This window comes from Copidosoma floridanum, unplaced genomic scaffold (assembly GCF_036245765.1).
Source record: "Copidosoma floridanum isolate Cflo_tuat_1 unplaced genomic scaffold, Cflo_Japanese_pri ptg000004l, whole genome shotgun sequence".
Lineage (NCBI taxonomy): Eukaryota > Metazoa > Arthropoda > Insecta > Hymenoptera > Encyrtidae > Copidosoma > Copidosoma floridanum.
In genome coordinates this window covers 32,345,562-32,372,079 of record NW_028321881.1, presented here as the reverse complement: position 1 = coordinate 32,372,079, position 26,518 = coordinate 32,345,562, and the positions used below count along the sequence as shown (strand labels likewise).

The following is a 26,518-nucleotide window of genomic DNA, read 5'->3' as shown; positions in this document are numbered from 1 at the left end:
GCTCACCTGGCTAGGCCCTGATCTTAACCTTCGAAACATTTTTTGTCAGGAAATCGTTTAAGCGCGTTTTTCCAACTGTGGTCCGATGGTTCGGCAGCCATGTAAAATAAGATGTCCTTATTGCTGGGCAAGTGATTGATACTACAATAAAATCTGGGGCAGTTTTTTAATATGCCAATGTGATAGCAACTATATACATAGTACAGCATTGCAGACCCATTACTGACTATGAGCACCTCTCAGGCAGCGCTGCCAAAGCAGGAAAGTTCCAAATTTTTTAACATGAAAGCGTTGAATGTAACAAATTGTAGTAATGCAGTTAATAAAAAGAGAAACCGTTCCCACAACATTCAATGCTTTTATGCTAGATGTTATAAGTCATAATATATCCAATAAATGTATTTGAATGTATATATGTATAAGTATGTTTTATATATGTTAGTATGGGCCATGCTCGGGCGCTGAGAGCCGAGTTATGGTTTATAGTTCAGTCGTCGTCGATCGCTTGGTAAGCGATGAGCTACTCGTGTGTTTTCTGTGTGGTAGACGTACCGCTACAGAGTCGCTTTTTCATGCGAGTGGTCCACTGCTAGTTTAGTATTGTTTAACCTCGAGGTAGTACTAGTAATAAAAGTAACAAGTATATGATTAAAATAAACGTGTGCATAAAAATAAATTACTTATGTATGCCTATTCTTTCACTGCCAACCTACTCTGCTTAATTATCTAACAATAGGTTATGGGCCTTTTGCAATAGATTATGGAATTTTGCAGTGGGTTGTAGGTTTAGCGGTGTTGTTTTGTTTTTTTTATCTCGAGGCTTTGAACTATGCAGTGAAGAAAGTTCGACGGAACTTTTAAAATCAGTGTGACTCGTGTGCATTTTTTTTAAGTAAAGATGGCTATGCACACTATTGAGAAGCTTAGAGGCCGGGCGAATTATTCTACATGGGCAGTAGCGATGAAAGCTTATCTACAAAGTGATTTGCTGTGGGACACAGTGCAGGTTCCGGAAGGTAGGCAACTGAGCTCTGATCCGGATAAGAACATGAAGGCAGCTGGCCGTATAATGTTATCAATTGAGCCTATACTCTACACTCACGTAAACCAGCTCTCTAGTGCAAAGGATATCTGGGATGCCCTTAAAAAGCTTTTCGGCGGTGAAGGCATTCAGAGCAGATGTGCATTAATTGTTGAACTTACACACTTACGCCTTGAAGACTGTGAATCAGTGGAAAACTACATCGCGAAATCTAACACCTGTGCTCAAGGGCTTGCAGCTAGTGGACTACAGGTGCCGGATGAAATGTTGGCTACATTATTGCTTGCGGGTTTGCCATCTCATAATGACCCCATGAAAATGGTCATGGAGAGCAGTAATACGAAATTAACATTTGATATGGTCAAAAATACATTAATACAAAAAATTGAAATTCCCCAAGCCATCGAAGGCACTGCTCAAGGCTTCTACGCTAGAAGTAAACAAAGATTTCCAAGAAACAAGCAAAATAATAATGGAGCAAATAATTCTCAAAGAAATAAGCCAGTACAGTGCTACAACTGTAAACGTTTCGGGCACATAGCTAGAAACTGCCGTTTCTCGAAAGATAATAATACAAAAGCCTGCCAAGCCAAAACAGAGAGCGACGAAGAGCCAGATACAGATAAGGAAAACGACAACTTTGCTATGTTTGCGTTCAAGGCCATAGTAGATAAACACACTTCACAAGACTGGATTTTGGACTCTGGAGCGTCAATGCATATGTGTAGAGACAAGAGTTTATTTAAGAATCTGGACTCGTCTTTCAAGTCGAACATAAACGTTGCAAATAGTGGAGCGATGGAAGCTCTTGGCTCAGGCACTGTACAACTTGTTTTGTTTTTTCAAGGACAGAAGAGGATTATTGAAATAAGCAATGTGTTATATGTCCCCAAGGCCACCACAAATTTCATTTCAGTTGGCAGCCTAACTCAAAAACATCATAAAGTGTTTTTCGAGAACAACAAGTGCTCTGTTTATTGCCCAGATGGCACGCTAGTCATGTCAGGTGTTCGCCTAAGAAACAACTTATTTAAGATCAATTCAGATTTTAAATGTGATAACAAAAGTAGTGAAAGTTCAGTGAAAATATATGCCGCTACCCTTGATATAGATTTGTGGCATCAAAGACTTGGACATATCAATCATGAGTATTTAAATATTTTGAAGAATCGTAGTGCCACAGGCATAAATTTTCAAAATAAACAGTTAAAGTTTTGTGAAGCCTGTGTCCAAGGCAAAACTGTTAAATTACCGTTCCACAGTGTTGAAACAAAATCAAAACAAAATCTTGAACTTATACACAGTGATGTTTGTCAAGTGCCAGATATTTCGAGAGTCGGCTTCAAGTATTTCATAACATTTGTCGATGATTATTCCAGACAACTATTTATCTATTTTCTCAAGAATAAAGCTGAAGTTCCAGAAATCACCAAGCGGTTTATTCTCTTCGCTGAAAATCAAAGTGGCTTGAAATTAAAAAACTTAAGAACAGACAATGGGAGAGAATATTTAAGGGGTGATTTTCTTGAGTTTCTCAAAGGTAAAGGAATACAGCATCAATCCACTGTGCCCTACAATCCTCAGCAGAATGGAACTGCTGAGCGCATAAACCACACTCTACTAGAAAAATCAAGAGCCATGATGCTTCAAGCGCATGTAAAAAGAATTTTTTGGCCAGAGGCGGTTGCTACTGCAGCCTATATTTGCAATCGTTCTCCACACTCACGCCTAAATGGTAGTACCCCGCATGAGAGATGGACAGGCAGCAAGCCGGATATCTCAAACATGCGAATTTTTGGTTGCACTGCATATGCTTTGCTACCTCAACAGTTAAGAGGCAAGATGGATTCAAGAACGTGCAAATGCGTTTTTCTTGGTTACGCTTCGGCACAGAAGGGCTATATACTCTGGTGCGAGAAAGACAAAAAGATTATTATATCCAGAGATGTCAAATTTGATGAAAATTTTCACCCAGTACAAGAACGAAAGCGCTCATTCACTACATTTACATTAGCTTCAGATGAATCACAGAACAAGAATGCGGAGCAACATGACTCAATGGATATTGAAAATAATCAGTATGTGCAAACACCAGTGCATGATCGATGATCGAGTGGATGACCAGCAGCCGCAAGTCATATCAAAACGTCCAGTCAGAGAGAAGCAAGTTCCACAACACTTTGATGATTTTGTTTTATACTCAGCAGCAATGGAGGATTTCAATGCACCCACATTTGAACAGGCTATGCAAGGACCCGAAGGCCAAAAATGGCGAGATGCAATGTGGAAAGAGATGCACTCTATCTACAAGAATAACGTTTGGACTTTGCAAGAGTTACCCCCTGGCAAGAAGCCTATAGGCACTAAATGGGTGTTCAAAAAGAAGATAGACAAAGATGACAAAAGCATATACAAGGCCCGCCTGGTTGCTAAAGGTTTTTCCCAGGAGTATGGTTCAGACTACAACTCAACGTATGCACCAGTTGTGCAGTTTTCAACCTTGCGTCTCATCCTCGCTGCATCCTCCAGCACCAAGGTATATATTCATCACGTTGATATAGAGACAGCGTTTCTACATGGTGAAGTGGACGAAGAAATCTATTTAAAACAACCACAAGGATTTGAGGATCCAGATCACCCGGATAAATTCTGTAGGCTTTCAAAGGCTCTATATGGTCTGAAACAGGGGAGCAGGGTATGGAACCAGACATTGCACCAGTTGTTCCAGACCATGAAGTTTACACAATCAGCAAATGATGCTTGTTTGTATCAGCGCATACAGGACCAATTTTTTATATTTGTAGCTATATTTGTTGATGACTTCTTGATCTTTTCTAATAGCCCAACATGGTTGAGTGCTTTCAAGCAGCATATCAGTGGGATTTTTCCCATGAAAGATTTAGGTCCTGTTCGCAAGTTTCTTGGTATTAATATAGCTGTGGATCATGATCGTGGAACCGTCTCTTTGGATCAAACAGATTATATCAAGGAAGTACTTGCCAGGTTTAACATGCATAACTGCAATTCAGTATCGACACCTTTGCCTACAGGTTTTCACCTTGATTCGCTGTATGAAGACAATCACGATACTAACTCAAATAAGCTCATCGACCCTACCCAAATACCATATAGAACAGCCATCGGTTGTCTACTGTATATTGCTCGCTGCACAAGACCAGATCTATCGTATTCTGTAAGTGTGATGAGCAGGTTTAATAATGCCTATACAAGTCAGCACTGGAATATAGTCAAACACATGCTTAGATACTTGAAGGGCACATGCGAGCTCAAACTGACTTTTAACAATGGCAAACCACCTGCTCAACTACATATCCACTGTGATGCCAGCTGGGCACCGAACTTGCGGGATCGCAGATCTGTTACAGGATACATTTCACTCCTTCAGTCGGGACCAATCAGCTGGAGCACAAGGAGCCAACCCACTGTCGCAATGTCAAGTACAGAGGCTGAATATCTGTCTCTTTCATCCGCAACACAAGAGGCATTATGGTTGCGAAGGATTGCTCAAGAACTAGGTATTCAGGACAACAAACCAACTGTGATTTACTGCGACAACAAGGGAGCAATTTTTCTGGCTGACAATGGAAATTACAGTAGTCGCACCAAACATATAGATACCAGACATCAATTCATACATTAAAATATAAAGGAAGGTAACATAGTGGTGAAGTTTGTATCATCAGCACATATGATGGCTGATATTTTAACGAAAAGTGTCAGTGATAAGACAGTAAAAAACTTTAATGAACAAATTGGACTTACGTGATATTATTTGTAACTATTTATATAAATTTTTTTTTGTTTGTTCTTCTCTTTTTTTTATTATTCAAATTGTTTATTGAGGGGGCGTGTTATAAGTCATAATATATCCAATAAATGTATTTGAATGTATATATGTATAAGTATGTTTTATATATGTTAGTATGGGCCATGCTCGGGCGCTGAGAGCCGAGTTATGGTTTATAGTTCAGTCGTCGTCGATCGCTTGGTAAGCGATGAGCTACTCGTGTGTTTTCTGTGTGGTAGACGTACCGCTACAGAGTCGCTTTTTCATGCGAGTGGTCCACTGCTAGTTTAGTATTGTTTAACCTCGAGGTAGTACTAGTAATAAAAGTAACAAGTATATGATTTAAATAAACGTGTGCATAAAAATAAATTACTTATGTATGCCTATTCTTTCACTGCCAACCTACTCTGCTTAATTATCTAACAATACTAGAAAATTTGGTACTGAACTCCGGAATCGGCGCGGCCATCTAAGACGGGCTCGTCTTCCATGCGCACCGTTGGTCAGAATGGCTGTAAAATAAGAAGAAAAAAAAACTTAGGATGCGTTACACTGACCGAAAATTAGTCTATAAAAATAATGTTTACGAAGATCAGAAAGCTTTAAGGTTGTATAAAGTAATCAACAAATAAAATGAGTGAATTATCTAATAAAAATACAACGTTTCGTAAAAAAAAAGTTGTATTTATTCTTTTTGCCTGAAATTGTAATATCGCATTTTTCAAATAGCTACTCACATCATAAGTTTTGAGAAGCAGATCCGTGCACCTCTTATGCAATAGCGTAAAATTAAGTAAAAAGTGCACGGGTCTGCTTCTCAAAACTTGCAATCTGCTTATAGGGTAACGTCAATTAGCATTTCAGTATCATAACTTAAAACTTCAGTATGCTTCCACGGATTTTTTTTTTTTTGTTGAAAAAACATTGATTTTTCTACGTAAATGGTAGCTAGAGTTAGTATAGTCTTCTGAAGCATACTAACTTCTAAGTCAGACATTCAGCACTTAGTTCCAAAACGTACCAAAAAAAAATGACGATTAGCCGGTTATGTTATTCTATTGCGGACAGTTTAGTCCACCATAGTCCCATGTGCAGGAAAGATCCATGCGTAACTCATTGAGGCCCGTGAGTGCGAGTAAAAAAAGAGGTACTTCAAATCTGTCATTGGCACTCACCGAATACTAAAATGACAATTAAATTTAGTTACTCAAAAAATGCGTTATCACACTTCTAGACGAAAAGAATAAACGCAACTCATACTTTTATAAAATTATGCATTTTTATTAGTTACTTCACTCATTCAATTTTGTAAAATACTTTATTTAACCTAAAAGCTTTTTGATGGTTGTGAACAGTATACCTAAACAGTGCTTCTCTGACAGTATACGCCTGCAAAAATGAAAACATCCACGATCCGCTTCAACTTGATCGTCCACATTAGCTCGAATGAAACTTTGTAAACCTGACACTCGAGTATCTCATCAATTGACAACATTTTTATGAAACAATTGCTCATCTCAAGATGAAAAAGAATTACTTAGAATTATTGACAAGAAAACGATTCTTCTTTTTTTTTTTATTTTACAACCAATAAAAAATGGTCTGGGGTTGTGTAAATCAAGAATACTAACTAGAACCTTAAATTTTTAATCTTTCAAAACTAAGAGAAAATTCTAATCTAACGGTTTTTTCACGCGTAATCAGCACCCGGTTTCCTTTTTGTGTAGAATCTATATTTAATATTAGTTGGAAATAATATAAACGCATTTTCAACGAGTTCAGACTTACCTTGATATACACCACCACTACCCTGGCCAGAAAAACATCAAGGATCATACACACGAATTCATAAAATTGATGTATTTAAGACTGCTCTTTCTCGTAATAGTAATTGCGAAAACTGCTCTATTTGGTCCCCAGAGGATTGTAGGGAATTTTTCTGTGTGTGTGTGTGTGTGTAGGGGGGATTGGAGGGTGTAGGTGTAAACGTGCGTGTATAGGAATCGCATTTCGCTGCATTGTGTTGTTGAAAGGCAAGGTTGCACGGACCATCTGCTGTGAAAATTACGAGTAAACATATTGAAAGTCAAAAAAGTTGTTTGTATGGATAATAATTAACGTTTCTCCTAGCTTTAACGCAGTTTCAGTCAGCAATTCAACTTAAAAATAGAATTCAACATGCATAGTACCATTTATCTGTTCAACATTAACGTGAAAATGTTAAGCTTGAATTATTTTTTTTCTCCAGCTTTTTACGTAAAGTAGTTTAACGTTTAAAAGTTAAGGTCACATAGAAGCTTTCATAGAGTATATATACATGTTTTATGAACTAAACGTATGATGAATGTTCTTGTATGTTCTGTGTACCTGTTGTTTTAAAAATTTCTTCGACAGGTAATAAGCCATTGTGTCTTGAAAAAGATAAAAGTTCATGCAGATTTCTGAAATCAGACCGTTGCTAGCAGCCCTCTTTGAAAACTAAAATCAAGGACATGAGAATACATAAACTCTTAAACAAAAGAATTGTTATCCCTGGAAGTTTTGTTTATTGAACACTTTTAGCTTATTGAATATACTTTTTTGTACTGTCAGATGAGTGACATTTTATATTTTATTAAAATTTACCAATGCTCTTATACATTTAAGATTAAACTCTGTTAACCATTTGTTTTATGAATGCAAAATTAGCCAAATATCTTGCCACGCGCTGAGAAGTTGCGAAAAAAATATTCAAAATCGATCAGGGCACTTCATTCATAATATCCAAAGAAACAGTAATTATATCTGAGAAGATCTGAAGCGTCACCAATTTGGGCCTTCATTTTTTTACGACAATCAAGGTTTGAGCAAAATGAATATACAAAATGATTATAACTATCGTGGGTAATCGAGTAAGGATCTTTTATTTACTGTTATTCTGAATTATAATAAACCTTAAACAATAAAGTCCAAGCTTTATAAGAACATCATTAAAAAAATAACAACAAACATCATTGCTTGAAAATAACAATTTGCTGCATTTTTAAGCTTAGTAATAAAATAAAAAAAAGTGCTTATACTTCTCGTGGATGTATTTATGGCTATTTACTTTCATTGAAATTGAACAGAAGATATCTGAATCCATAATGATACAGAAGTGGATTATAGCAATAAAGCCTCTTGCTTTAGTCAACAGAGGTAAAACATGCTTTTTTCTTTTTCAAATTTTACAGAAAAACGCTTCTGTTGTACAGTAAGCTTACAGTTTCGAATGTTATTAATTTACAATAAAACTTCTTATGATACATAAGTAAAAGGCTTAGTTATTTTTGATGAACTGTGATACGCTTAATAGGTTTTGTTTTATGCTTTTTCTTTTGAATTAGGTAACCTGGAAGAAAAAAAGTATATGTCAGATGTACTCTTGCACATGGTACCAGTGATGCCAGACGGGACGGCGTTCCCCTCAAACCAGAGTTCAGTACTCTAAATACTCGCAGGCTATAGGCAGGCGCTACTAGAGTACAGCTCGAAAGAGTCTCCACAACAGTTCCCCTACTCCTCTACTCTTTCTCTCCATGTGATGTGTATGTCTACCCCAAGCCTGCTCAAACAGCTTGTACATTACGACGGCTCCTACGAAGAATCGTACTCCAGAGGTTCCTACGAAGAAACGTACTCCCCGAGCCTTTCAACGAAGAATAGCCTACGTCGATATATTCCAGCGAAGAATCGTACGCGCAGATATATTCCGACGAAGAATCGTACGCGCAAATATATTCCAGCGAAGAATCGTACGCGCAAATATATTCCGACGAAGAATCGTACGCGCAAATATTTTCCGACGAAGAATCGTACGCGCAGATATTTTCCGACGAAGAATCGTACGCGCAGATATATTCCGACGAAGAATCGTACGCGCAGATATATTCCGACGAAGAATCGTACGCGCAGATATTTTCCGACGAAGAATCGTACGCGCAGATATTTTATGACGAAGAATCGTACGCGCTGATATATTCCGACGAAGAATCGTACAGGCCACTTCATTCCGACGATGAATCGTACGTGCACCAATATACTGACGAATAATCGTACAGGCCGCTACAATAACATTTACATAAAAAATACAATAAGAATAACTATGGTACCATTATCGTTATTTAGTCACATATTACCCAATTATATCACCCAATAACACAAGCGCCAATCCCCACACAACTAAGTGCGCTTCCTGGTCCCTTTATTTATTTAACATAAATTAAATAACACAAGCGCCAATCCCCACACAATCCGGACCGTTTACTGGTCCATTCAATTATTTAAAACAAATTAAATAACACAATCACCAATCCCCACACAATCCAGATCGCTTATTGGTCCCTTTATTTATTTAACATAAATTAAATAACACAAGCGCCAACCCCCACACAACTCAGTGCGCTTAACAGTCCCTTTATTTATTTAACATAAATTAAGTAACGCAAGCGCCAATCCCCACACAACTCAGTGCGCTTAACAGTCCCTTTATTTATTTAACATAAATTAAATAACGCAAGCGCAAATCCCCACACAACCCGGGGCGCTTACTGGCCGCTTTGTTTATTAATTGAATAAATAAAATAACACTAGCGCCAATCCCCACACAACCCGGGGCGCTTACTGGCCGCTTTGTTTATTAATTGAATAAATAAAATAACACTAGCGCCAATCCCCACACAACCCGGGGCGCTTACTGGCCGCTTTGTTTATTAATTGAATAAATAAAATAACACAAGCGCCAATCCCCACACGACCCGGGGCGCTTACTGGCCGCTTTGTTTATTAATTGAATAAATAAAATAACACAAGCGCTAATCACCACACAACCCGGGGCGCTTACTGGCCGCTTTGTTTATTAATTGAATAAATAAAATAACACAAGTGCCAATCCCCACACAACCCAGGGCGCTTACTGGCCGCTTTGTTTATTAATTGAATAAATAAAATAACACAAGCGCCAATCACCACACAACCCGGGGCGCTTACTGGCCGCTTTGTTTATTAATTAAATAAATAAAATAACACAAGCGCCAATCCCCACACAACCCAGGGCGCTTACTGGCCGCTTTGTTTATTAATTGAATAAATAAAATAACACAAGCGCCAATCCCCACACAACCCAGGGCGCTTACTGGCCGCTTTGTTTATTAATTGAATAAATAAAATAACACAAGCGCCAATCCCCACAAAACCCGGGGCGCTTACTGGCCGCTTTGTTTATCAATTGAATAAATAAAATAACACAAGCGCCAATCACCACACAACCCGGGGCGCTTACTGGCCGCTTAGTTTATAAATTAAATAAATAAAATAACACAAGCGCCAATCCCCACAAAACCCGGGGCGCTTACTGGCCGCTTTGTTTATCAATTGAATAAATAAAATAACACAAGCGCCAATCACCACACAACCCGGGGCGCTTACTGGCCGCTTTGTTTATTAATTGAATAAATAAAATAACACAAGCGCCAATCCCCACACAACCCGGAGCACTCACTGGCCGCTTTGATAGTTAAAATGATAAATAAAATAACACAAGCGCTAATCACCACACAACTCAGTTCGCTTAACAGTCCCTTTATTTATTTAACATAAATTAAATAACACAAGCGCCAATCCCCACACAACCCGGGGCATTTACTGGTCCATTCATTTATTTAAAATAAATTAAACAACACTAGCGCCAATCCCCACACAACTAAGTGCGCTTACTGGTCCCTTTATTTATTTAACATGAATTAAATAACACAAGCGCCAATCCCCACACAACTCAGTGCGCTTACTGGTCACTGTAATAATCGATAAAATTTATTAAAGAACAACGCGAGTGCTTATCACCTGACTATCCAGAATTATTATTCAATGCTTTTTAATAATAATTAATGCTACTAGTAAGCGCCCTGGCTTATATAGTGATTATCGCTTGCCTTATTACTTTATTGATTGTAAAATAAGTATGCGACACGTAAGCGCTCTGGGTTGTGTGGTGATTGGCGCTTGTGTAATTTAATTTATTTTAAATAAATTAATGGACCAGTGAATGCTCCGGGTTGTGTGGGGATTGGCGATTGTGTTATTTAATTGGTTTTAAATAAATGAATGGACCAGTGAATGCTCTGGGTTGTGTGGAGATTGGCGCTAGTCTTATCATTATATTTATTTTCAATAAAAAAAGCGGCCAGTAAGGGCCCCGGGTTGTGTGGGGATTGGCGCTTGTGTTATTTGATTTATATTAAATAAATAAAGGGACTATTAAGCGCACTCAGTTGTGATGGGATTGGCGCTTGTGTTATTTAATTTGTTTTAAATAAATGAATGAACCAGTAAATGCCCCGGGTTTTGTGGGGATTGGCGCTTGTGTTATTTAATTTATTTAATTAATGAACAAAGTGGCCAGTTAACGGTCCAGGATTGTGTGGGGATTGGCGCTTGTGTTATTTAATTTATGTTAAATAAATAAAGGGACCAATAAGCGCTCTGGGTTGTGTGGGGATTGGCGCTTGTGTTATTTAATTTGTTTTAAATAAATAAATGGACAAGTAAACGGTCCGGATTGTGTGGGGATTGGCACTTGTGTTATGTAATTTATTTTAAATAAATAAAGGGACCAGTAAATGCCCCGGGTTGTGTGGGGATTGGCGCTTGTGTTATTTAATTCATGTTAAGTAAATTAAGGGACCAGTAAGCGCACTTAGTTGTGTGGGGATTGGCGCTTGTGTTATTTAATTTATTTTAAATAAATGAATGGACCAGTAAATGCCCCGGGTTGTGTGGGGATTGGCGCTTGTGTTATTTAATTTATGTTAAATAAATAAAGGGACCAATAAGCGATCTGGATTGTGTGGGGATTGGTGATTGTGTTATTTAATTTGTTTTAAATAATTGAATGGACCAGTAAACGGTCAGGATTGTGTGGGGATTGGCACTTGTGTTATGTAATTTATTTTAAATAAATAAAGGGACCAGTAAATGCCCCGGGTTGTGTGGGGATTGGCGCTTGTGTTATTTAATTTATTTTAAATAAATGAATGGACCAGTAAATGCCCCGGGTTGTGTGGGGATTGGCGCTTGTGTTATTTAATTTATGTTAAATAAATAAAGGGACCAATAAGCGATCTGGATTGTGTGGGGATTGGTGATTGTGTTATTTAATTTGTTTTAAATAATTGAATGGACCAGTAAACGGTCCGGATTGTGTGGGGATTGGCGCTTGTGTTATTTAATTTATGTTAAATAAATAAAGGGACCAGGAAGCGCACTTAGTTGTGTGGGGATTGGCGCTTGTGTTATTGGGTGATATAATTGGGTAATATGTGACTAAATAACGATAATGGTACCATAGTTATTCTTATTGTATTTTTTATGTAAATGTTATTGTAGCGGCCTGTACGATTATTCGTCAGTATATTGGTGCACGTACGATTCATCGTCGGAATGAAGTGGCCTGTACGATTCTTCGTCGGAATATATCAGCGCGTACGATTCTTCGTCATAAAATATCTGCGCGTACGATTCTTCGTCGGAAAATATCTGCGCGTACGATTCTTCGTCGGAATATATCTGCGCGTACGATTCTTCGTCGGAATATATCTGCGCGTACGATTCTTCGTCGGAAAATATCTGCGCGTACGATTCTTCGTCGGAAAATATTTGCGCGTACGATTCTTCGTCGGAATATATTTGCGCGTACGATTCTTCGCTGGAATATATTTGCGCGTACGATTCTTCGTCGGAATATATCTGCGCGTACGATTCTTCGTCGGAAAGAAGTGGCCTGTACGATTCTTCGTCGGAAAGAAGTGGCCTGTACGATTCTTCGTCGGAAAGAAGTGGCCTGTACGATTCTTCGCTGGAATATATCTGCGCGTACGATTCTTCGTTGGATATTTTGTGGAGTACGATTCTTCGTAGGAGCCGTCGATTTACATCTGTACCCCTTCATATACAACACGCTGTAGCCGAGTGGATAGAATTATTTTCGTATTTGCTGGTCGTACCTGGGTAATTCTTTAAAAAATCGAACGGATTTTGACCTTCACCTCTCCGATTCGGCTGTTTCGGATTTCGAATTAGCATCATTATTTACAATTAACAAAGAAATACTTAAGCGCGCATGATCATTCTTTCAATAAGCTTGATAGTTAATTAAAATTTAATTTATTTCAAATGAGAAGACTAGAATCTACTCTGTCATTTATAATACAAGCGCTTGTTAGCTATCATCTAAGTATATTAGAATGGGAAAGACTCAAGTGTACTGAAAAATTCTGTTAAAGGTGCTTGTGTATAAATTGACATTTTCATCTGTTACAAATGTTAAAAAACAATATCGTACTAGGTTATTTATGTTATAAGCTCTTGTTTATTAACCACGATCTTTCGTTTAGAGCCGTCAATGGATGAAACTCAAATAAAAATTAATTCTCGATGCAGTTTTTAAGAACATAGATTAATATTAATAAATGCAATATCAGTTATAATTTTGATTAGTTATTTATTAAATATTATTATAATTATTTGATTGTATATATGACTGAAAAGTGTATCATTTTAGTATGTATAATCAACAAATTAAACTAAAGGTTTAATTGCCGTAGCTATTTTAACTCGGAAATAACAAATATCTCACAATGTATAATAATAACACTATTTAATTTATTGCATACACAAATTCACACGATTTCACTGTAGTTTATATGTAAAGAACTAGTTATGTACAAATACAAATAAAAGAATACTGTGTCTTCTGTACCTTATAAGGACACAAAATTGGAATCTAGAATCAAATCTACTCTAGCCCAATGGATAAAATACTTGGCTAAGAATCTGTTAGCCAAATTTCAATTCACCTTAGAGGCTTTTTTTTCTTTCAACTTATTTTTATATTTATTGTTGATGCGTTATTAAGATTTTTAAATAGTTAAATTTAAGTAGAAGTAATTCCTTCTATTAATAAATAATAAAGAAAAGCTTGTAAAAACCATGTCGCTTTACTTAAAAACCACATGGTGATTTGAGACAAGAAACCACATAAAAACGGAGTGGTAAAACCACATGTTTTTATGTGGTTTTTTTCACATGGTTTTACCATGTGATTTTTCGATATGGTTTTTTTTAAAAGAGTAGGCACGTGTCGCAGCTCAAGACTATACAAAAGGAACAAACTGTATAAGAGTACAAGAAGCAGAGATTAGTAGGGAGATTGCTGACTGCCATGCTACGGAGTGTGCCCACTTTTTTCCAGTGGTTCGAGCGCCCCGCCGCGGCCAAGCGGCCAAACCAGGCGCACATTTTTTTTTTTATTTGAGAAGCACGGTAGGGGTATGAGAAGAGTGGATTCGCGTGGAAATGTCCATATAGGCGCACATTTTGGAGACGCGTGGAAAGGGTATACCGAATGTGCGCCTACGAGGAGAGGAGTGGAAATATCGGCTATATAGCTGTATATATCTGAACGCACAGCCAAAGCAAGCGACGACACGAGTTTTGCTTTTTTGAGAGTCTTTGGACTCTGCAACTGAGTACATGCTATGTATAATATGTATATATTTAACTGACTTGCTCTCGCTCTGGCTTCAATGTTATCCATAAATCTTATTTAATTAAATCGTGGAACTAAATGCTCATTAATTATATACACATAATTTTGATTTCAATACATTATGTTTTAACTCTCCCGTACTCTTAAAATTCCCAAATCCATTTATGTTTTCAAAAAATTAACCACTAATTTATTAATTTCACACATCCTAACTTCTGTAAACTGTAGGACAAGCTCCGGAGGATATCCATGAACATATGTGACTTCGAAAGAGATACATCCCGTCCTCCGGATAGCTACGATATATAAGGTTTACGCCCCTCCATAGATTTTTTTGCACTTAAGGGTTCAAATCCACTTTATGGTAGATATTTTTTTTAATTTTTTTTTATTCAATGTATCATTTTGTCTTCATTTCTTTTATTTATGTTTCGTTAAAATATATACATGTAGTCAACATTTTTTTTCGGATACATCAAAACAAATTAAATTAATATTGATACTTTGATACAAGGCAATTCTATAATTTTATAATACAAAAATAACTTTTAAGGATTTCAATATAATTTGTTTATTTTAAAACTCCTAAGAAATTGTGAACATCCTATTTGCGACAAAAAAAAGCCGCCCGTTTACTGCTATTTATTTAATGTTGAAATTTTAATCAGTAAATGATTTTGATGAACACAATATAAAATAGTTTTGTAAATATTTTAAAATTGTTTGCAAATCTTTAATAAGGTGTGCTACTTTTATTTATTTTTAGACAGCCAGAAGAAGAATAATGAATGAAACAGTTCGATGAATAAGTAATGAAATTTATTCGGCAAGATTCTGAGACTAAACATTTTTTATAATACCGCAGTATTTTGTTAAAAACAAAAAAAAAAGTGAATTACCTTTAAGGGTGATGATTGTAATAAACATATTTTTAGGCTGTAGATTATAAAGGAACTTTAATCATTTATATTGAATGCAGGAAAAGCATCGTAATATTTTTAACAATGATACAATCGGGTGAGTGCAAGAAAAAGTCTTTTTAGAGTAAAAGTCAAGAAAGAGCTTTTTTAAATTTTCGGGCAGAATAAAGTCCTCTTAAACTAAAAGAAAAAGCCTTTTTATACAGAGGTACACTCGCACTGAGGTGTTGGCGTCGATTGGTATGATTGAGCCCAACGAATCATCGCTCAAGATTATTCTTCGACATTTTTGAGTTCTTATTTGCTCCTCACCCAGCTCTCGGTTGGTCTCGTACCCCTGTACGAATCCACACATTTATTCTACACTTGAGAGCAAAACGAGGAGTTTAACAAAAAGATATCAATGCCTTTTTAACTAATTTGTTTACTTCTATTTTAAGGTAGTAATGTATACATTTTTATAGATCAATTATATACATACACACATAAATGTAGTACCAACTTAAAATCGGAGAAATAAAAATTAAAGGCTCTTTCTTATATTCAGTTTGAAAAGGCTCTTTTACGCCTATTACTCTGAGAAGACTCTTTATTATGCTAACGTGATAAATTATTTAGAATCAGGAATTGTGAGAACTAACAAAATTTTTTAACTACGAATTTCTATATTAGTAAAAACTGAGTCTGGGTCTATTTCTGCTAGCAAAAACTTCGATTAAGTTACTAGGATGTTGTGATATTTCATTGTTTTAAGAAATTTCTGAAAAAATTTGTATAGGTATGTTTCAGTATTATAAATAACATGTTATAATTTCAAAGAGCCTAGTTTCACCGTTTTAGAGGAATAAAATCGCGAAGTTGGCCACTTTAACACATGCTTTTAGATGGACTTGTCGGAAAATGCACGTTTTTACTCATAACTTTTGAAATTTTCTTAAGAATCTTTTAAAAAATTAATATGTTAGGGTTTATTATACTTCAAATAAGTATACTAAAATTGAGGAAGCCTAGCTTCACTGTTTTTAAAATATAACAGTTTAAAGTTCAGTTACAACGTTACTAGAATACCTATATAGTGATACAGTCCGAGGCGAAAGTTAGGTTAATTTGTTGTTTTAACGTTTGTGTTTACTTTCCTGGGCATTTTTCTGTTCCATGCACCTAATTTTTAAATTATTTACCTGTTTTGTTAAGAATAATCACAACAAAAACATTTCTAACACGAAAATTCAATTTTGAAATTGACTGTACCACGACAACCCCCTCAAAATAGTATCACCATATATGTAAATGTTTGTAGTGCAAAATCTTTCAAAAATCTGCAGTTTACTAAAAAAATCGACCAATTATTTATTCTAGTTTTCCATTTTATTCTTAAAATCGTGAAGTATTCAAACTATTATTGTTTATTGTAGTTAAGTGCATACTTCTTTATCATAAATTAATTCAGCTATGATTATCAATAATTAATGTGTAGAGCTATGTAGAGTTTTAAAATACACAAATTATATTGAAATCCTTAAAAGTTATTTTTGTATTATGAAATTATAGAATTGCCTTGTATCAAAGTATCAATATTAATTTAATTTGTTTTGATGTATCCGAAAAAAAATGTTGACTACATGTATATATTTTAACGAAACATAAATAAAAGAAATGAAGACAAAATGATACATTGAATAAAAAAAAATAAAAAAAAATATCTACCATAAAGTGGATTTGAACCCTTAAGTGCAAAAAAATCTATGGAGGGGCGTAAACCTTATCCATCGTAGCTATCCGAAGGACGGGATGTAACTCTTTCGAAGTCACATATGTTCATGGATATCCTCCGGAGCTTGTCCTACAGTTTACAGAAGTTAGGATGTGTGAAATTAATAAATTAGTGGTTAATTTTTTGAAAACATAAATGGATTTGGGAATTTTAAGAGTACGGGAGAGTTAAAACATAATGTATTGAAATCAAAATTATGTGTATATAATTAATGAGCATTTAGTTCCACGATTTAATTAAATAAGATTTATGGATAACATTGAAGCCAGAGCGAGAGCAAGTCAGTTAAATATATACATATTATACATAGCATGTACTCAGTTGCAGAGTCCAAAGACTCTCAAAAAAGCAAAACTCGTGTCGTCGCTTGCTTTGGCTATGCGTTCAGATATATACAGCTGTATAGCCGATATTTCCACTCCTCTCCTCGTAGGCGCACATTCGGTATACCCTTTCCACGCGTCTCCAAAATGTGCGCCTATATGGACATTTCCACGCGAATCCACTCTTCTCATACCCCTACCGTGCTTCTCAAATAAAAAAAAAAATGTGCGCCTGGTTTGGCCGCTTGGCCGCGGCGGGGCGCTCGAACCACTGGAAAAAAGTGGGCACACTCCGTAGCATGGCAGTCAGCAATCTCCCTACTAATCTCTGACAAGAAGAAGGCTTGTATAGCCGATGTAATATGTAACACTGCAAAAGTACACGGAGAGGGAATTCACGGGTTTATCGCATGGAGGGTATCTGGCTGTTAGCGCATGCAGCCTCCCCATGCGTCTAAAACGCGAAGCTGATGCGCTGGATGCCAGCCAGTGCTTGTGTTAAGGCCCGTAGGTGTTACATGCTATCAACACATGTGAGTACACGGCTGCGAACCAAGAAAAGCCGTAGCCGAAACTCATCGACTATGTCCGAGCTGAAAACGCAAGGAGCATGATGGGTTTAACGCATGGTGGCTTTTGCGTTTTGGGTATCAGCTGATAGTTGGCGGCGTTGGCACGAGGCGCGAGCGCCTATATATATATGCTATACATGTATATATACATGTAAATATGTATACATTTAACGCTGTTTCTGTTCTTTTAAGTATTACATATGAAAATGTGTTACAAGTATGAACTTTAAACGCTATGCAAGTTTTAGAAAGGAAAAAAAAATTTTAATTGATGTAACAAAATGAAAAATTGTATAATATAGGAAGTTTTTACTTTCTTTTTTTCTCGCTTGTTTCTGCTGCATGTAATGAAGGAAAAATAAATGAATCGACTATTATTTTGTGCATAGCATTAAAAATTTATTTGTCGTTATCCAAATAAATACTAGAAATGCGCATACATTGATATATGAATGAATCTTATTGAATCTTATACGACTCACAAATCATAACGAGTCGAGATAAACTGTTTGTCTCTTATTCTAACAAGAAAACAAGGAGATGTCCTTAAAAATTTTTCTATTGGAATCAGTACATCAGTTTCACTCATGTTAGGCCCAACGCAGTATGCTTGAAAGTGTTCATGAAAATACATCGTATCAAAAAGTGAAACATTTAAATATATATTGTTATTGGATTATTATTATTATATTGTTATTACTGCCTATTCTAACGTACATAGATGTATGTTTATATATATACACATATGTGTGTAAACTTATTTCTGATGTTTTGGTTAGAAATACCACAACATTGAAAATTTTGTGCGAATGCATCATGTTTATATACTTACGTACCAAATTAAATGATTTGCGATGAGATGCATAAGCTGTTACACCGTTTGTCACTCGTACACAATGCACATCTCAAAATTGCTGCACTTAGTACATTGGAAAGAATCGAAAGGCTATGAGAATCATATATGCATAACGTGTATACATATACGTATATAGCAGACTCTTGCGCCAACCATCAGCTGATACCCAAAACGCAAGAGCCACCATGCGTTAAACCCATCATGCTCCTTGCGTTTTCAGCTCGGACATAGTCGATGATTTCGGCTACGGCTTTTCTTGGTTCGCAGCCGTGTACTCACATGTGTTGATAGCATGTAACACTCTACGGGCCTTAACACAAGCACTGGCTGGCATCCAGCGCATCAGCTTCGCGTTTTAGACGCATGGGGAGGCTGCATGCGCTAACAGCCAGATACCCTCCATGCGATAAACCCGTAAATTCCCTCTCCGTGTAGTAGTAGTATTGGAATGTAATATGGGCCACTGGAGGGGATAAGAAATTCAACATGGCGCGGAAGAGTCAACGCATATGCATGCGCAGCATAGGACTCGGAAGTTATTTTTCCTCCGTATTTAAATTTTTGATGACAATGAGGCCCGTGCGTTTTTCTAAACTATATTTACATCAGGAAGCAGCTCCCGGTGCACTTTTTTTATACTTTAGAGCTATGTAACTCACGAAAATTCGAATTAAAATACGCAGCTGCTGATAGAGTGCTGTACCTATATGTGTACGAGCACTGCTGTAGATATATGTACACAAGGGAAAGCTATCAGCAGCTGCGTATTTTAATTCGAATTTTCGTGAGTTACATAGCTCTAAAGTATAAAAAAAGTGCACCGGGAGCTGCTTCCTGATGTAAATATAGTTTAGAAAAACGCACGGGCCTCATTGTCATCAAAAATTTAAATACGGAGGAAAAATAACTTCTGAGTCCTATGCTGCGCATGCATATGTGTTGACTCTTCCGCGCCATCTTGAATTTCTTATCCCCTCCAGTGGCCCATATTACATCCCAATAGGCGCTGCAGCTGTGGGCGCGAGTGAGAAAGAGCTAGCTTGGGCCGACGCAGAATATAATTCTCGGGGCTAGCTGTTGCTTCCTGCGCGAGCGGCTTGTTTAGACCAAGAGCTGAGCTGAGGCCGAAGGGTGGTCAAAATTTTAACCAGCCACCACTTACCAGAATTGAGGAACCTGATGATTCGTGGAGATCCGAAATATTTCGGTCATATTTCATAGGGTGTAATCCGCAATCGCCGCCAGTAGTTACATATGTACGACGTGACAACGTTGCGTGGTTGGGGGCGCTACTGTCGATTTACTGGTGATGTGATCCGCAATCTCACCAGCAGTAAAGCAGACGACGTCGGTCTACTAGCTCTTTTTCGTGACATTTTCTGATTGTAAACAAAGCAAAGCAGACGACAGAATGTCGGAAAATGTCACGAAAAAGAGCAAGTAGACCGACGTCGTCTGCTTTACTGCTGGTGAGCAGCGTTGGGTTAGGCGGATTCAATATCGGAACTTTTTCCCTAGATCGTATATATAGCTGTACGATCTAGGGAGAATGTTCCGTCGAGCAGACAGCACAGCAGTGAAGGGGCATTGCCAAAGACACGCGGAAATTCAAAATTGTAATATTAATAACACAAGTGCCTATCACCCAATGACCCGGGGCGCTTACTGGCCACTCTGTTAAATAAATAACTTTTAATAACACAAGCGCCTATCACCCAATGACCCGGGGCGCTAACTGGCAACTCAGTTAAATGAATAATTATCAATAAATAACACAAGCGCCTATCACTCAGTGACTTGGAGCGCTTAATGGCCACTCTGTTAAATAAATAATTATTAATAAAAATGTCAAGCACCTTTTTCCTGATGATCCAGGACACTTATTTGCAACACTATTAAATAATAAGTAGTTGATCGATAACATAAGTAAACATATCACAAAATTGATTGCCTATCTAGTACGACAAAGATCTTTTTAACTGGTGCTCTTGTAATTCCTTGATAATTTATTATTTAATAGTAGCCAGTAAGCGCCCCGGGTCATGAGGTGATAGGCTCTTGTGTTATTTTAATAATTGTTTATTTAAAAGAGCAGCCAGTAAGCGCCCCGGGTCATTGGGTGATAGGCGCTGGTGTTATTAAAAATTATTAATTCAACAGAGTGGCCAGTAAGCGCCCCGGGTCATTGGGTGATAAGCGTTTGTGTTATTAATAATTATTTATTTAACAGAGTGGCCAGTAAGCGCCCCGGGTCATTGGGTGATAGGCACTTGTGTTATTAATATTACAATTTTGAATTTCCGCGTGTCTTTGGCAATGCCCTTTCACTGCTGTGCTGTCTGCTCGACGGAACATTCTCCCTAGGTCGTACAGCTATATACACGATCTAGGGAAAAAGTTCCGATATTGAATCCGCCTAACCCAACGCTGCTGGTGAGATTGCGGATCACATCACCAGTAAATTGACAGTAGCGCCCCCAACCACGCAACGTTGTTACGTCGTACATATGTAACTGCTGGCGGCGATTGCGGATTACACCCATAGAGGTATAAGAATAGAGGGGAAAAGCGCTATACTAGCCCATTAGCGGCAGCGACAGCATAACTAAGTGTAACGGGGCATCTGTCCTTGTTGCCAAAGCCACGTTATTGGCTACTTCTTCGTCCTGAATCCTACAGTTGATTCAATCTCATGTATGACTCGACCAATAACATAACTGCCAGATAAAGACAGATGCCCCGTTACGTAGCGAATTCTGCTGTCGCATTTCACGCCCCCTTTTCTCCTCTATTCTTATACCTCTATGATTACACCCATAGTGGTGAAGAGTTATGTGGTAATTATAGTGGTGCCGTATGGTCTTGTCATTAACTAGCCGCAACCTACACCAATAGATAGAAAATAAAAAGTTGTACAGTGGGATTGCGATTTGCGGCAAGATTAGAATGTATCTTGTCAGAGTTGGCACGGTGCATCAACCCGATCAAATCAGAGGTCGCGTGGTGCCGCGACACCTAGTAAGCCATGATCACAGCTGACAGCGAGAAGTGCTTTTGCAATCACCTACCGGCTGCTGTGCTTCGGCCGATCTCTCTCTCTTGTACTGATCCTCAAGCTACTCGGTTGTCTCCAAAAGTTTTCTTTCTTTCTTCACGTGCAATAGTTTATCAACTTTGCGTTTTAGTTTACTTTGTTTTCATAAAAGTCTTTATTGTATTGTATTTACTAATAATAAGTTAGATAGAAAGCTAGAATTAAACGGTTTGTATAAGCTAGAGAAAGCTAGTAAATAAAAGGTGTTGATATAATTAAATAGTGCTGAGTGTTTTTATTAATAAGGAGCCCACATCTTCCCTCGCGGCTTATATAGAGAAAAATAAAACTCTAGCATATCTTGTACCCGAAAATCGACCTTCAAAAATATAGACTCCCTACCGGATCTTATCTAGAATACTTATGTAAGATAATAGATGAGGCATTGTAGATAACATTGTAGATAAGAATACAATTTCTATATTTTTGGAGGTCGAGTTTCGGGTACAAAATGCATTTTAATCTTGCCGCAAAGGGCAATATTAGTAGACAACTTTGTATTTTCTATTCATTGATGTAAGTTGCGGCTAGTCAATAAAAAAGACCATACGGCACCACTATAATTACTACATAACTCTTCACCACTATGAAAAATGACCGAAATATTTCGGTTCCCCACGAATCATAAGGTTCCTCAATTCTGGTGAGAGTGGCGGCTAAAAATGTATTTCAAATACTATGAAAAAAATATTGAAGTCTGGAAGGAAATAATTAAAAAGGTTTTAGAGGAGCTAAAAAAAAAATACATTCTGCTGTTTAAAATAATTTAAAAAAAATAATAATAACATGGAAGGCGGGCTTTTCGTATTTCAAATCAAAATAACCGCGCATCGTTTTTCCGAATTTGCGGGACGTCCATCCGCCTCCATGTAATCGCACCCTTACACAATGACGTTCCATATTGGCTACTTTCGCAGCCATGTAATATCGGCCTAAGCAATTAAGAACAGTCGTTAAGTCATTGATTTTTATTGGTAGTATTTGCATAAAGTGAAATGTACGATAATTATGGGGAGGTACTTATAGAGTTTTACATAGGGAAGAAGAAGGAATTTCGTTATTTGAGTAAGCGCACTCATTGTCTGTGCAGCCGAGTTTTAGTTAGAAATGCCGAGACGGCAGTTGATACAAATGAGGTATTCCAAGGTATTGATATTAAATCGCAAAGTCAATTCAATAGTATTGACTGTGCATTTAATCAGTTAATCAATTATCGTTTGGTAAAGAAAATGAAAAATTTTGAGCTTAACAAGTGCTTGGTCAAATGTTCTCCTCGAATTTTGAAGAAAAATGTTTACATTTACGAACTTAACTTAATTGTATTACTCTATGCAGTGCACGACAAAACCAAAGGTGTATCATGGTATATAAAAATTGACGAAAAAAATATACTCTTTGACAACAGACGTGATAATTATTTAAGAGCACCTTCACTGTTGATTTCTCTTAAATTGTTGTGCAAAGTGATAGAACACCACGTTTTACAGGATAAACTTTTTATTCATGCATTTTTCGATGATTTATCAGAAAATCACACAATTATACAATACAATTTGCTATCGCATAAATACTTAAAATCTATTTTCAATTACGAAGTAATAAATAACTATCAAATTTTTAGTGGTTACAAAGTCAGTAATTATTTACTTCATGAATGTGTATTTCAGTTTAATTGGGAAAATTTTTGGCTTTATAATGCAGACTATATTGTATGGTTATCTTGGATTTTAAAGTACAAAAGCTACATTAATACCGATTATCTAAATCAACTCTACAATTTAATAGATCATATTCAGTATAGTCAGGAATCATCAAAAATGATTAAAAGTGCTTTAGAAAAACAACTGCAAAGTTTAAAAAAACAAAATTCAAAATATATATGCAACAAATCAGTTGAGTCTAATAATCTATTTGTTACACATGAAAGTAGTGACAATGATTATATAAATCTTAAAGATGCAGAAAAAAATGTTTCACCAGAATCAGATAATTATTTGATCTCAAATTTTTTGGATGATGAAAATGTGTGGCAGTGTTTGTGGCTAAGTCACTATCAAGAACAGTATACTATTTGCAATATTCTTTTTAAAGAATACTGTATAAATCAAATAAATTTACTGCAAAAAGTATTTTTATTAGCAAGTTACAATTTATTAAGCATAAATAACTTTCAGAGTAAAACAAACAAGAATGAAATGATCAATTCCGTGGATTCTCTGTTAAAAAATATTAGAAAAACGTTTGAATCAAAAATAATTCTAAAAAAGTCGTTGAAAAAAACGTTACCTAATGAATCTTCAGGAAATCACACTTTCCATAATGATGTGGTCAACGAAATCTTCATCACAAATATAGATCAAGTACAGAAAGCTTTAAGATCAATTGGTTTTGCATATAAAAGTAACAACGATTGTCAGCTACAAGGAGAAGTCACTTACAAAAAGAAAAATATTAAATTTCTCAACAAAATATTACGAGTTAACAGGCCATTTAAAATGGTTCATTTCACCAACAACCAGCAAGAAAAATTATCAGAGTTGAATGGAAGCGTGACATCTTTAGTTAGTAACTGTTGTGTTCTAAATGAATATTCTAAAGCAAAAGTTATAAAAACCAATCATTCTGATGTTGTGTCTGACATGGAGAACAAAAATAACAAAAGTCATGTTCCTGAATTGCAAGAAAAACAAACTGACCAATCAATTACAGCTATAGAATCATACAATGGGGCCAAACAAACAATTAAAAAGCGCAACAAAAGTAAAAACGAAAAATGGTGTAACTTACCTGATTATGTACAGAAAAATCCAAGTCTTAAAAAATACTATGCAAAAAGGTATAGATTATTTAGTAAATTTGATGATGGAATAGTTCTAGATAACGAAAGCTGGTTTTCGGTCACTCCGGAAAAAATAGCCAAGTATATAGCAGAAAGATGTAGATCAGATTTAATAGTAGATGCTTTCTGTGGGGCTGGAGGTAATTCAATTCAGTTTGCATTTACTTGTGAAAGAGTGTATGCAATAGATATTCATCCTCAAAAGATAGCAATAGCTCGTCACAATGCTCAAATATATGGTGTTGCAGACAGAATAGAATTCATTATTGGCGATTTTTTTTGTCTTGCTGATAGGTTACTGGCTGATGTCGTGTTCCTGAGCCCCCCCTGGGGTGGGCCATCCTACATTCAAGACAAAAGCTATGACATTGAAAATATAATGCAACCAAAAGGTGGAATTAAATTATTACAAACAGCAAAGAAAATATCAGATAATGTTGCTTACTATCTGCCCAAAAATATCGATACCTTGCAATTGGCTATGGCAGCTGGTGAAGGATCCCAAGTAGAACTTGAGCAAAACTTTTTGGGTACACAGTTAGTTGCAGTGACAGCTTACTTTGGTGATTTGTGAAAAGACTAAAAGTAGTAATCAACTTGTATTTGTATTTCTGTGGTTATCAGACATAATTGATAAAATGTTGTGATTGTATAAATTTCTCTACATATTCACAAATGGAAACTACAAATAATAAATTTCGCATCTGTTTTTTTGGAAGTCTTTCTTAGGATCCGAACAACGCCGACAGCACCAATAGCACATACCTATAACTTAATATAAGGTGGCTGTTTTTTGAAGCCTCGATACGACGAGGCTAGCCAATGTATTGCATTACTCCCACCCCGGCCATTGTTCGGATCCCAATACTTAAAAATTTGTTTACCTCTAACTGTATTATGAGTTTTAATGGCGCATACATAAAAATATTTTTTGTTTTTAAGGCACGTTTTCTGCATGTAAGCATTATCACAATGAATAAATTGAGCAATTTGAGGCAGACGTAAGTACTAGTTATTGGCAGCTTAGTATTGACTACGAGCACATCTCAGATAGTGCCACCAATGCCGGAATATGTACCTATGTTGACTAACAACTTTTTTATGGACATTTTTCAAGAGGATCTTTTTTTTGTTTTGGCTGCAGTTCGCGAAAAGTTTGATACCGATTAAGCTGAAATTTTGTGTGTATGATAAATATGATATCTGTCTTGTAGTAAAATTTCAGCTCTTAATATTGTATAGAATGCGAGGTATTGAATTTCGAAAAAATGGCTCAAAATGGCAGTTTTTGCGATTTGCGAGAAAATAGCTAAACTGATCTGAACCCAACGAGGCTTACTTTGTTCGCCTTAAAAATGCACATATTTTTCAAGAAACTCTTTTTTATGTACGATACTTCGGTTTTCTTCTAGACTCGAAAAACATGTTTTGGTCATTTTTGCCATTTTTTTTGAGCTCTTGCTGACATTTCTACTTGTTAAATTCCATTCCAATTTGTTATAATACATTGAAACTACTACCTTATTTTTTTTCGAGCTGGTCAGAATTTCGGGGATATCATTATGATTTTTCGCTAATTCTACCATACTAAGTACCAAATTTTCCAGAATGAAAGTGTTGGATCTTATGGGAATCATTCTATTTTTACCAACTACAATTGTATTTTCATGTCGTTATTTATGGAATTAGTACTTCTTACACGATATTGGTATTACTTTATTGAATTCA

At 36.4% G+C, this 26,518-nt stretch overlaps 1 protein-coding gene across 1 annotated transcript; it reads left to right on the top strand.

Moving 5' to 3' along the window:
* Positions 1-23,024: 23,024 nt before the first annotated feature.
* On the top strand, positions 23,025-25,373 carry Tgs1 (Trimethylguanosine synthase 1). The gene is given in 2 exon segments (XM_014357607.2): positions 23,025-23,097; positions 23,619-25,373. Coding segments are annotated over 2 exon segments (1,794 nt in total). The 5' UTR covers positions 23,025-23,058.
* Positions 25,374-26,518: the final 1,145 nt, after the last annotated feature.